The following is a 13,041-nucleotide window of genomic DNA, read 5'->3' as shown; positions in this document are numbered from 1 at the left end:
TGATTTATTGTCACATGAACCGCAGTACAGTGAAACGTATTTTTCTGCAGCCAATGGAACGTACACAGTATGCACATAGTAGACAAAAACAGAATAATCAACAGAGCACATTGACAAATGGTACATCAACAAACACTGATTTGTTACCGTGCGGAACAAACGGCCAAACAAAGCGAATACAAGAGCAGCATAGGGCGTCGTGAATAGTGTTCTTACAGGGAACAGATCAGTCCGAGGGGGAGTCGTTGAGGAGTCTAGAAGCTGTGTGAAGGGAATCTTTTACATTCCCTCCCAGATGAACACACGGATTAGGAGCAGGAGTGGGCGTATCAGCCCCTCAGGTCTGCTTGGCCATTCAATGAGATCCTGACTGATTTGATTGTAACCTCAACCCCACATTCCTGCTAACCTTCACCCTTTGCTTATCAACAATCCATCTACTTCTGCCTTAAAAATATTCCAAGACTCTGCTTCCACCGTCTCCTGAGGAAGGAGTTCCAAATTCCTGACAGCAGCTCGCAGCTCAGTTTAACGCATCGGCGTGAGGCTGAGTTTTGTGTTCATTGCTGCGAACTCAGGCACCAACAGACTTGTGAAAAGTTCCAGCCACACTTTAGTGTGGGGAAGATGCAAAGATTTGGATAAGGTACTTGCAATAAGAAATTGCAACCTTTTGTCAACCAATGTTCTCAAATCTCTGCAGGTAACCTGCAGTTGCTGGGGTTATCAATGAGCTCCCTTGTGATTTACAGAAGTAAGCTGCATAAATTGATTCTCGCTCCGCCTACCTCTTGTATGGCAGGGAGAGTCTAGGCTCGGGTTCCTATAAAGCTGAAGGTTCAGCAGCTCAAAGCAGCACCAGTCACGTTCTCGCTCGCTTGCCATGGGCTGTTCCTCCGCACTGCTGCTCTCTCTCTCCCTGCTCAGTGTCCTCTGCATCAGGGCCACTCTCTCCTTTGAGCTCACTATTCTCCACACTAACGATGTACACGCCAGGGTGGAGGAGACGAGCGAGGATTCGAGCAAGTGCATGTCCAAGTGCTTTGCTGGAGTGGCCAGGAGATTGACTAAAATCCGAGAGATCAGGAAGCAGGAGAAAAATGTGCTGCTGTTGGATGCCGGGGACCAATACCAGGGGACCATCTGGTTCAATTATTACAAGGGCACGGAGGCTGCTCACTTCATGAAGAAGCTGAACTACGATGCAATGGTAAGAAAGCACCAATGTGTTGGTAATATCTGCTTCCCAATCAGACCAATGTCAGAGTAAGTCACTATAATCTCATTCTGCAGAAAGAAGGATTGGCATTTGCTATCAAATGTTAGGCTAGCTTTTGTTTGTTATTTCCTTTCCAAGAATTTGCATTTATATCGTCACCTTTCACAATCTCAAGGCATCCTAAAGGGCTTTTGAAATCTAACAATACAGGAAATGCAACAGCCAAGATGCATATAACCAATCCTACAAACAGCCAAGTGATAACAAACGGGTTTTTGATGCTGGTTGAATTATAAATGTTCACCAGAATTCCAGGGAGAACACTCCTCGCTGTTTCAATCTTTTACGATGTGGAGATGCCAGCGTTGGACTGGGGTGAGCACAGTAAGAAGTCTTACAACACCAGGTTAAAGTCCAACAGGTTTGTTTCAAACACGAGCTTTCGGAGCGCAGCTCCTTCCTCAGGTGAATGGCGAGGTATGTTCCAGAAACATTTATATAGACAAAGTCAGAGATGCTGGACTTTGCTTGGAATGCGAGCATTTGCAGGTAATCAAATCATTACAGATCCAGGGAGAGGGATAATCACAGGTTAAAGAGGTGTGAATTGTCTCAAGCCAGAACAGTTGGTAGGATTTTGCAAGTCCAGGCCAGATGGTGGGGGTGGATGTAATGCGACATGAATCCAAGATCCCGGTTGAGGCCGCACTCATACGTGCAGAACTTAGCTATAAGTTTTTGCTCGGCAATTCTGCGTTGTCGCGTGTCCTGAAGACCGCCTTGGAGAATGCTTACCCGGAGATCAGAGGCTGAATGCCCTTGACTGCTGAAGTGTTCCCCGACTGGAAGGGAACATTCCTGCCTGGTGATTATCGCACAATGCCCGTTCATTCGTTGTCGCAGTTCATTCTGATGGGACAGAAACTCAGCACCCATGGACCAGTTGAACCAGGAACATTCCTCGTCACAATGGATATCTCGGCACTCTACACCAGCATCCCCCATGACGACGGCATTGCTGCAACAGCCTCAGTCCTCAACACTGACAACTGCCAATCTCCAGACGCAATTCTGCCACTCATCCGCTTCATTCTAGATCACAACGTCTTCACCTTCGACAACAAATTCTTCATCCAGATGCATGGAACAGCCATGGGGATCAAATTCGCACCTTAATATGCCAACATCTTCATGCACAAGTTTGAACAAGACTTCCTCACCACACAGGACCTGAAACCGATGTTATACAAGAGATACATCAATTACATTTTTTTCCTTTGGACCCACAGCGAAGAATCACTGAAACGACTACACGATGAGATCAATAAATTCCATCCCACCATCAGACTCACCATGGACTATTTTCCAAATTCTGTTGCATTCTTGGACACACTCATCTCAATCAAGGACGGTCACCTCAGCACTTCGCTTTACCGCAAGCCCACAGACAACCTCACGATGCTCCACTTCTCCAGCTTTCACCCGAAACACATTGAAGAAGCCATCCCGATTGACAAGCCCTCCGTATACACCGGATCTGCTCAGACGAGGAGGAGCGTAACAGACACCTACAGAAGCTGAAAGATGCTCTCGTACGAACGGGATATGGCGCTCGACTCATCGATCGACAGTTCCAATGCGCCACAGCAAAAATCCGCACCGACCTCCTCAGAAGACAAACACGGGACACCACTGACAGAGTACCCTTCGTCATCCAGTACTTTCCTGTGGCGGAGAAACGATGACATCTTCTTCGCAGCCTTCAACACATCATCAATGAAGATGAACATCTTGCCAAGGTCATCCCCACACCCCCACTACCAGCCTTCAAACAACCGCGCAACCTCAAACAAACCATTGTTTGCAGAGAATTACCCAGCCTTCAGAACAGCGACCATGACACCACACAACCCTGCCAGGGCAATCTCCGTAAGACATGCCAGATCATCGACTCGGATACCACCATTACACGTGGTGACACCACCCACCAGGTACACGGTACATACTCGTGCGACTCGACCAATGTAGTCTACCTCTTACGCTGCAGGAAAGGATGTCCCGAAGTGTGGTACATTGGCGAGACCATGCAGACACTGCGACAATGAATGAACGGGCATCGTGCGACAATCACCAGGCAGGAATGTTCCCTTCCAGTCGGGGAACACTTCAGCAGTCAAGGGCATTCAGCCTCGAATCTCCGGGTAAGCGTTCTCCAAGGCGGTCTTCAGGACACGCGACAACGCAGAATTGCCGAGCAAAAACTTATAGCTAAGTTCTGCACGCATGAGTGCGGCCTCAACAGGGATCTTGGATTCATGTCGCATTACATCCACCCCCTACCATCTGGCCTGGACTTGCAAAATCCTACCAACTGTTCTGGCTTGAGACAATTCACACCTCTTTAACCTGTGATTATCCCTCTCCCTGGATCTGTAATGAATTGATTACCTGCAAATGCTCGCATTCCAAGCATTGTCCAGCATCTCTGACTTTGTCTTTATAAATGTTTCTGGAACATACCTCTCCATTCACCTGAGGAAGGAGCTGCGCTCCAAAAGCTCGTGTTTGAAACAAACCTGTTGGACTTTAACCTGGTGTTGTAAGGCTTCTTACTGTGCCCAATCTTTTACGGAATACTTTTAAGCTTTTATTCTGTGTCTACCTGAGAATTGTGGATGGGGTCTTGGATTAATGTCTCATCCAAAGGTAGCACCTCTGACAGTGCTGCACGGCTGTAGTGCTGCACTGGACTGTCAGCCTACATTGTGTGTTCAGGATCCTGAAGTCATGGTTAACATTTAATGAGCTGATCTGTGCAGGACCTTGGCAGTCATCACACTGCATCTGCATACCCACTATTTTCTTTTGATTTGATTAGTCAGGCTAATAGATTTAGGATTTGTGCCAAGCTCCATTGTAGAAAGAAGAATTGTCATTTGTACCAAATGTTAGGTGGGCAGCACGGTGGCACAATGGTTAGCTCTGCTGCCTACGACGCTGAGAACCCGCAATTAATCCCGGCTACGGGTCACTCTGCCGAGTTTGCACATTCTCCCCTTGTCTGTGTGGGTTTCGCCCCCATAACCCAAAAATAATTGGGTTAAACGTTAGGCAAGCTATTGTTCGTTATTTCCTTTCCCTTTTACAAATAGAAATACATAGCTTTTGATAAAAGGACTGGTTTTCGGAGCACACACTGCAGTTCATTCGAAGTGCATTCAATTTCAAAACTGTTCTTTCTGATTAGAAAATTGCTTTTGCCTCTCCACTAGTTAAGAAAAATGAGAAAACAGGAAAATCTAGACCAGTTAACCTAAAATCTGTTTCCAGGAAATGCTAGAATCTACAATGAAGGATAGCATAGATGAACACATTGAAAGTTTTGAGCTGACCAGAGAGCCAGCATAAATTTGCCACAGTTATGGTCATGTGTGAGAAATGTAATTTAATTTTTTGTGGAGGTGACTAAACTAGTGGAGTATCTATGGATGTTATTGATGTAGACTTCCAGAAAGCAGCAGATAATATGCCTCATTTGACACTGTTAGCTAAAGGTGAAGCTTATGAAGTTATTGACGTGATTAGGAAGTTGGCTATGTGGTACTGGACAGTGAGTGAGGATAATGTGTAGGTTTTCATATTGGCAGGATTTGACTAATGGTACCTTCCAAAAATCTGTGTTTAGTCTTCAACGTTTTTTTCTTCTTTATAAATTTAGAGTACTCAATTTATTTTTTCCAAGTAAGGGGCAATTTAGCGTGGTCAATCCATCTACCCTGCACATCTTTGGGTTGTGGGGGCGATACCCACGCAAACATGAGGAGAATGTGCAAACTCCACACGGACAGTGACCCAGAGCTGGGATCGAACCTGGGACCTCGGCCCCATGAGGCAGCAGTACTAACCACTGCACAGCCATGCTGCCAAGGCTTCGATGTTTCCCCATATTCATTAATGACTTAGATAGTAGGATAGAAAGCTGTATATCAACACTTGCTGCTGATGCTAAGACAGGTGGCGTTGTAGCATTATAGATAGAAGCACACTATTTTAAAAAGGCTGGGGGAATGAGAATTTCCCGGATGTTGGGTGGGGTGGGTGGGGGGGAGTTCTCCCAATCTTCCAATGAAAGATGGGTGACACTTTGCAGAGAAAGACTAATATAACCATTTCTTCAGGCTTTTCACCAATCTACCAAAAGAATGGGAGGGGTTTGGGAGGATCCTGCAGATATTCTGTCCACTGCTGTTTTTATGGTGCCATAAAAGCACTTCCACCTCCTCTCCTGTACAGCTGGGCCACCCTCTGGTGCCACGAAGTTGGCTCTTGCTACAGTCCTCTTGAGGAGCCATGTCACTCATCAATATTCAAAATGGAAAAGTAGTGAGAAAGTGAGACAGCTACGGGATACTTCTGCACTATCTGCTTGTTTCTCTGAGATACTCTGGGGATCACCATTTCCCTCTCTGTCGATGTACTTCTTAGCTGCTGTGTGACCACCTCTCTAACCGTTCCAACCACTTAATCCTCAGTCTTGAGGATGCACCACAACGACTCCGCCCACCGCTCAAATTCCATACCCTGCAGCTTAGGTTTTTGCACCTGATGACACTTCCTGCAGATGTAGTCATCCAGGGCACTTTGTGCCTATCTGGCTTCCCACATCCTACAGGATGCACATTCCACGTGACCACAATGCACTAACATACTTAAAACTTTATATAAACTATTTAATGACCTCTCACTCACAAAGCATATCATCCTTTTCCTCTCATGCCTCTTTATGATGTTCTACTGCTCTCTCCCTCTCACTCTCTTTTATCTCCCCAGCTCCTCATAACTCATAATTCCTCATTCTCTTCTTGTTGGGCATCCAACCCTGGCCACCAGAAGTGGATTCTTGCCAACTCCTTCATGCAGGATGGCCCTCGTGCAGCTAATCCAGGATTCTACTTCATAGACATGGCAGAATGATTACTTTAAAACCCTACAACAATATTCTAGTATGTACTGTCAGCTCTCGATGTCTGATAAACAAGGGTTTAAGGTCTGGATTATTTCTGTGCTCTTGTGTTAGAGTGCCCTTTTGAACCATGTCCAACACCTTCCCCATCACCAGATCTGTTCAAGTAAATTTTCACACCTGAGAAGATGTTACTGGAACATTTTCCACATAAGACCAATAGACTATGTCGATGAAGTGTGCATTAGATTTGTGCTTATTTTATGGTCTTGGAGCGACAGTGTAGGCAAAATGTCCAAGTTCACGTGCTGTTCAGACCCACGATATGCGATGACATAAACATGTGTTGACAAGGTTAACGGCCAACATTGTAATCATTTAGCAGTGAGCGAAGGGATCCCCTTATGCAGCCCAAAAATTATTGTTAAGGGACAATGATCGGTCAGTAGAGTAAATTTATAGTGAAATAAATAATGGTGGGACTTTCGAATACCAAAAATAATGCTGAGAGCTTCTTTCTCAAGTTGAGTATCGTTGAACTCAGTGCTAGTCAACATCCTGGAAGCAAATGCCACTGGTCGTTCTTTGCCTGAAGGAATTCTATGCGAGACAATTGCTCCAACCTGCGTTGCAAGCAAGCTGCAGATTCAGCTTTGAGTTATAATGCACCAATAACTCCGATTCCTGAAATTTATTTTGATATTTTGGTCAGCAGTCCAAAATCTTTCGTCCAGATCCAAGCTTGCTTGTTTCAAAGCAACGTGTGTAATGTCTGCAACATTGTACCTAAGTGCAGCACAAACTTTCCATAGTAATTTAATAATTCTAGAAACGACCATCACTGATTCACATTCGGCGGTTGCAGAGTATCCAGTCCTGGATCTCTGACACCTTCTTAGGTTCTTTGTGAAAACTGTCTCAGCTGATGATGTGTCTAAGATAATGAATAGAAGATTTAAAAACTTCACACTTCTCTTTCTTGACCCTGAGATCATATAGTTGCAGCCAAGCAAGAGTATCTTTTAGGTTCTTTACATGCTCTACATCGTTCGAACCTATAATCAAAATGTCATCCAGGTAGTATTGCTCACTCAAGATCTCATCCATGGGTCGTGGAAGTGAACCTGTGCTTACGTTATTCCAAGTGGAAGGCTCTGATACCAAAATAGAACATGGAACATAGAACATTACAGCGCAGTACAGGCCCTTCGGCCCTCGATGTTGCGCCGACCTGTGAAACCACTCTAAAGCCCATCGACACTATTCACTTATCATCCATATGTTTATCCAATGACCATTTAAATGCCCTTAATGTTGGCGAGTCCACTATTGTTGCAGGCAGGGCATTCCATGTCCTTACTACTCTCTGAGTAAAGAACCTACCTCTGCCATCTGTCCTATATCTATCTCCCCTCAATTTAAATCTATACCCCCTCTCGTGCTAGCCATCACCATCCGAGGAAAAAGACTCTCACTGTCCACCCTATCTAATCCTCTGATCATCTTGTATGCCTCAATTAAGTCACCTCTTTACCTTCTTCTTTCTAATGAAAACAGCCTTAAGTCCCTCAGCCTTTCCTCATAAGATCTTCTTTCCATACCAGGCAACATCCTGGTAAATCTCCTCTGCACCCTTTCCAATGCTTCCACATCCTTCCTATAATGCGGTGACCAGAACTGCATGCAATACTCCAAATGTGGCCGCACCAGAGTTTTGTACAGCTGCAACATGACCTCATGGCTCCGAAACTCAATCCCTCTACCAATAAAAGCTAACACATGGTACGCTGTCTTAACAACCCTCTCAACCCGGGTGGCAACTTTCAGGGATCTATGTACATGGACACCGAGATCTCTCTGCTCGTCCATACTACCAAGAATCTTACCATTAGCCCAGTACTCTGTCTTCCTGTTACTCCTTCCAAAATGAATCACCTCACACTTTTCTGCATTAAACTCAATTTGCCACCTCTCAGCCCAGCTCTGCAGCTTATCTATGTCCCTCTGTAACTTGTAACATCCTTCCGCGCTGTCCACAACTCCACCCACATTAGTGTCATCTGCAAATTTACTCATCCATCCTTCTACACCCTCCTTCAGGTCATTTATAAAAATGACAAACAGCAGCGGCCCCAAAACAGATCCTTGCGGTACACCACTAGTAACTGAACTCCAGGCTGAACATTTCCCATCAACCACCACCCTCTGTCTTCTTACAGCGAGCCAATTTCTGATCCAAACTGCTAAATCACCCTGAATCCCATGCCTCCGTATTTTCTGCAATAGCCTACCATGGGGAACCTTATCAAATGCTTTACTGAAATCCATATACACCACATTAACTGCTTTACCCTTGTCCACCTGTTTGGTCACCTTCTCAAAGAACTCGATAAGGTTTGTGAGGCACGACCTACCCTTCACAAAACTGTGTTGACTATCCCGAATCAAGTTATTCCTTTCTAGATGATTATAAATCCTATCTCTTATAAACCTTTCCAAGACTTTGCCCACAACAGAAGTAAGGCTCACTGGTCTATAGTTACCGGGGTTGTCTCTACTCCCCTTCTTGAACAAGGGGACAACATTTGCTATCCTCCAGTCTTCTGGCACTATTCCTGTAGACAGTGACGACATAAAGATCAAAGCCAAAGGCTCAGCAATCTCCTCCCTAGCTTCCCAGAGAATCCTAGGATAAATCCCATCTGGCCCAGGGGACTTATCTATTTTCACACTTTCCAGAATTGCTAACACCTCCTCCTTATGAACCTCAAGCCCTTCTAGTCTAGGAGCCTAAATCTCAGTATTCTCCTCGACAATATTGTCTTTTTCCTGCATGAATACTGATGAAAAATATTCATTTAGCACCTCTCCTATGTCCTCGAACTCCACGCACAACGTCCCACTACTGTCCTTGACTTGCCCTACTCTTACCCTAGTCATTCTTTTATTCCTGACATGCCTATAGAAAGCGTTAGGGTTATCCAAAAGATGTGTCCAAAGATGTGCGGGTTAGGTGGATTAGCCATGCTAAATTGCCCGTAGTGTCCTAAAAAGTAAGGTTAAGGGGGGGTTGTTGGGTTACGGGTATAGGGTGTATACGTGGGTTTGGGTAGGGTGATCATTGCTTGGCACAACATCGAGGGCCGAAGGGCCTGTTCTGTGCTGTACTGTTCTATCTATTCTTGATCCTACCAGCCAAAGACCTTGTGTGTCCCCTCCTGGCTCTTCTTAGCTCTCTCTTTTGGTCCTTCCTAGCTAATTTGTAACTCTCGAGCGCCCTACCTGAACCTTCACGTCTCATCTTTACATAAGCCTCCTTCTTCCTCTTGACAAGTGATTCAACTATAGAGAAATACAGCACAGAACAGGCCCTTCGGCACACGATGTTGTGCCGAACTTTTGTCCTAGGTTAATCATAGAATTTTGGACACTAAAGGCAATTTATCATGGCCAATCCACCCAACCCGCACATCTTTTGTCTACTTTTGTAAACCACGGTTCCCTCGCTTGACCACTTCCTCCCTGCCTGACAGGTACATACTTATCAAGGACACGCAGTAGCTGTTCCTTGAACAAGCTCCACATTTCAATTGTGCCCATCCCCTGCAGTTTCCTTCCCCATCCTACGCATCCTAAGTCTTACCTCATTGCATCATAATTGCCTTTCCCCCAGGTATAACTCTTGCCCTGCGGCATATACCTATCCCTTTCCATCACTAAAGTAAACGTAATCGAATTATGGTCACTATCACCAAAGTGCTCACGTACTTTGTGCCGGCGTTCGGGCCGGAAAGTGGAGCTGAGTCCACAAAAGATCAGCCATGATCTCATTGAATGGCGGAGCAGGCTCAAGGGGGCAGATGGCCTACTCCTGCTCCTAGTTCTTATGTACCTCCAAATCTAACACCTGTCCTGGTTCATTACCCAGTACCAAATCCAATGTGGCCTCGCGTCTTGTTGGCCTATCTACATACTGTATCAGGAAACCCTCCTGCACACATTGGACAAAAACTGACCCATCTAAAGTACTTGAACTATAGCGTTTCCAGTCAATATTTGGAAAGTTAAAGTCCCCCATAACAACTACCTTGTTACTTTCGCTCCTATGCAGAATCATCTTTGCAATCCTTTCCTCTACATCTCTGGAACTTTTCGAAGGCCTATAGAAAACTCCCAACAGGGTGACCTCTCCTTTCCTGTTTCTAACCTCAGCCCATACTACCTCAGTAGACAAGTCCTCATCAAACGTCCTTTCTGCCACCGTAATATTGTCCTTGACTAACAATGCCACCCCTCCCCCTCTTTTAAAAAAAAAATTTAGAGTACCCAATTATCTTTTCCAATTAAGGGGCAATTTATCGTGGCCAATCCACCTACACTGCACATTTTTGTGCTGTGGGGGCGAAACCCACGCAAACACGGGGAGAATGTGCCAACTCCACACGGACAGTGACCCAGAGCCGGGATCAAACCTGGGACCTCAGCGTCGTGAGGCTGCAGGGCTAATCCACTGTACCACCGTGCTGCCCCCCCTCCCCCTCTTTTACCACCTCCCCTGAGCTTACTGAAATATCTAAACCCCAGAACCTGCAACAACCATTCCTGTCCCTGCTCTATCCATGTCTCCGAAATGGCCACAACATCGAAGTCCCAGGTACCAACCCATGCCACAAGCTCACCCACCTTATTCCGGATGCTCCTGGCGTTGAAGTAGACACACTTTAAACCACCTTCCTGCCTGCCGGTACACTCCTGCAACTTTGAAACCTCACTCGACCTCACTACTCTCAACCTCCTGTATACTGGAGCTACAATTCAGGTTCCCAACCCCCTGCTGAATTAGTTTAAACCCTCCTGAAGAGCATCAGCAAATTTCCCCCCCCCCAGAATATTGGTACCCCTCTGGTCCAGGTGTAGACTATCCCGTTTGTAGAGGTCCCACCTACCCCGGAATGGGCCCCAATTATCCAGGTATCTGAAACCCTCCCTCCTGCACCATCCCTGTAGCCACGTGTTCAACTGCTCTCTCTCCCTATTCCTCGTCTCGCTAGCACGTGGCACGGGTAACAACCCAGAGATAATAACTCTGTTTGTTCTAGCTCTAAGTTTCCACCCTAGCTCCCTGAATTCCTGCCTTACATCCCTATCCCTTTTCCTACCTATGTCGTTGGTGTCTATGTGGACCACGACTTGGGGCTGCTCCCCCTCCCCTTAAGGATCCCGAAAACACAATCCGAGACATCACGGACCTTGGCACATGGGAGGTAACACACCAACTGCGAGTCTCTCTCGTTCCCACAGAATCTCCTATCTATCCCCCTAACTAAGGAGTCTCCAATGACTAATGCTCTACTCCTCTCCCCCTTCCCTTCTGAGCAACAGGGACAGACTCTGTGCCAGAGACCTGTACCCCATGGCTTAGCCCTGGTAAGTTCTCCCCCCCCCACCAGTATCCAAAGTGGTATCCTTGTTACTAAGGGGAACGACCACAGGGGATCCCTGTACTGACTGCTCCCTCTCAGCCCCTCTCACCGTCACCCATCTATCTTCATTCTTCGGAGTAACTAAATCCCTGAAGCATCTATCTATGACCACCTCTGTCTTCCGAATGATCCGACATTCATCCAACTCCAGCTCCAGTTCCCTAATGCGATTTCTGAGGAGCAGGAGATGGGTGCACTTCCCACAGGTGAAATCAGCCGGGACACTGACGGCGTCCCTCACCTCAAACATTCTGCAGGAAGAACGTTGCACTGCCTTCCCTGCCATCCCCTCTAGATAAAACAAGAAAAAGAAAGGAAGAGCTTACCTGTTATTCACTACCCCTTAGGTTAGAGGAGGTGGAAGGGTGGGGGACTACAAGTGTAGTGTTCCGGGTTTAGCAACCGCCCAACTTATATACAGGTACTACACACCTTCCCAGAAATCCCCACGGCCGACTTCCGCTTTCCTGCTGCTCTGAAACAAAAAAAACTCCAAAATAATAGTTATTTAATAAACAAAGGCCGCTTCTCCTGAAAGGTATGTTTTTAAAGCGGGAAACCTATCTGCCCGACAGACACCTGTTTACTGCTCTTGCTGCTAGAATAAACCCTTGTGTATTATTCATAGAATCATAGAATCCCTACAGTGCAGAAGGAGGCCATTTGACCTATCAAGTCTCCACTGACCTTCAGCAAGAGCACCCTTTCAAGGCACGCGCCCCATCCTATCCCTGTAACCCCACCGAACCTTTTGGATACTAGGGGGCAAGTTATCACGGCCAATCCACATAACCTGCACATCTTTGGACTGTGGGAGAAACCGGAACACCCGGAGTAAATACACACACACATGGGGAGAATGTACAGACTCTGCACAGACAGTCAACCACAGCCGGATCCCTGGCGCTGTGAGGCAACAGTGCTAATTACTGTGCCACTGTTTCGGTCAGCATGGTCAGTAATACTGGGATTCAATCGCTACATCCATATGCAGTTAGGCTTGGGAATGATCAATTTTACTAAATGTTTGGCCTCCTGAAAGACCTGCAAATGCATTTTTGATAAGTGGTAAAGGATATTGATCAGCTTATAATACAGGGTTGATAATCATTTTTAAATCCCTCCATATATTCGAACTGAACCATCCTGCTTTAAGTCAAGTATTTTTAAAATATAAATATTAAATATAAATTCAGAGTACCCAATCCTTTTTGTTTCCAATTAAGGGGAAATTTAGCATGGCCAATTCACCTACACTGTGCATCTTTGGGTTGTGGGGGTGAGACCCACATAAACACGGGGAAAATGTGCAAACCCCACACAGACAGTGACCCGAGGCCAGGATTGAACCCGGGTCCTCAGCGCTGTGAGGCAGC

The 13,041-nt window shown here is 46.1% G+C and overlaps 1 protein-coding gene across 1 annotated transcript in view; it reads left to right on the top strand.

Moving 5' to 3' along the window:
- The first annotated feature begins 674 nt into the window (after positions 1-674).
- LOC119969319 (5'-nucleotidase-like) overlaps positions 675-13,041 on the top strand; it is a 121,772-nt gene continuing 109,405 nt past the window's right edge. Inside the window, exon 1 of the mRNA XM_038802797.1 lies at positions 675-1,210. Coding sequence (XP_038658725.1) covers positions 884-1,210 — 327 coding nt within the window. The 5' untranslated portion in view covers positions 675-883. The remainder of the gene's footprint in view (positions 1,211-13,041) is intronic.

The sequence above is a fragment of the Scyliorhinus canicula genome, chromosome 1 (assembly GCF_902713615.1).
Source record: "Scyliorhinus canicula chromosome 1, sScyCan1.1, whole genome shotgun sequence".
NCBI classification, from domain to species: Eukaryota; Metazoa; Chordata; class Chondrichthyes; order Carcharhiniformes; family Scyliorhinidae; genus Scyliorhinus; species Scyliorhinus canicula.
This window is presented reverse-complemented; position numbering and strand designations above follow the sequence as displayed.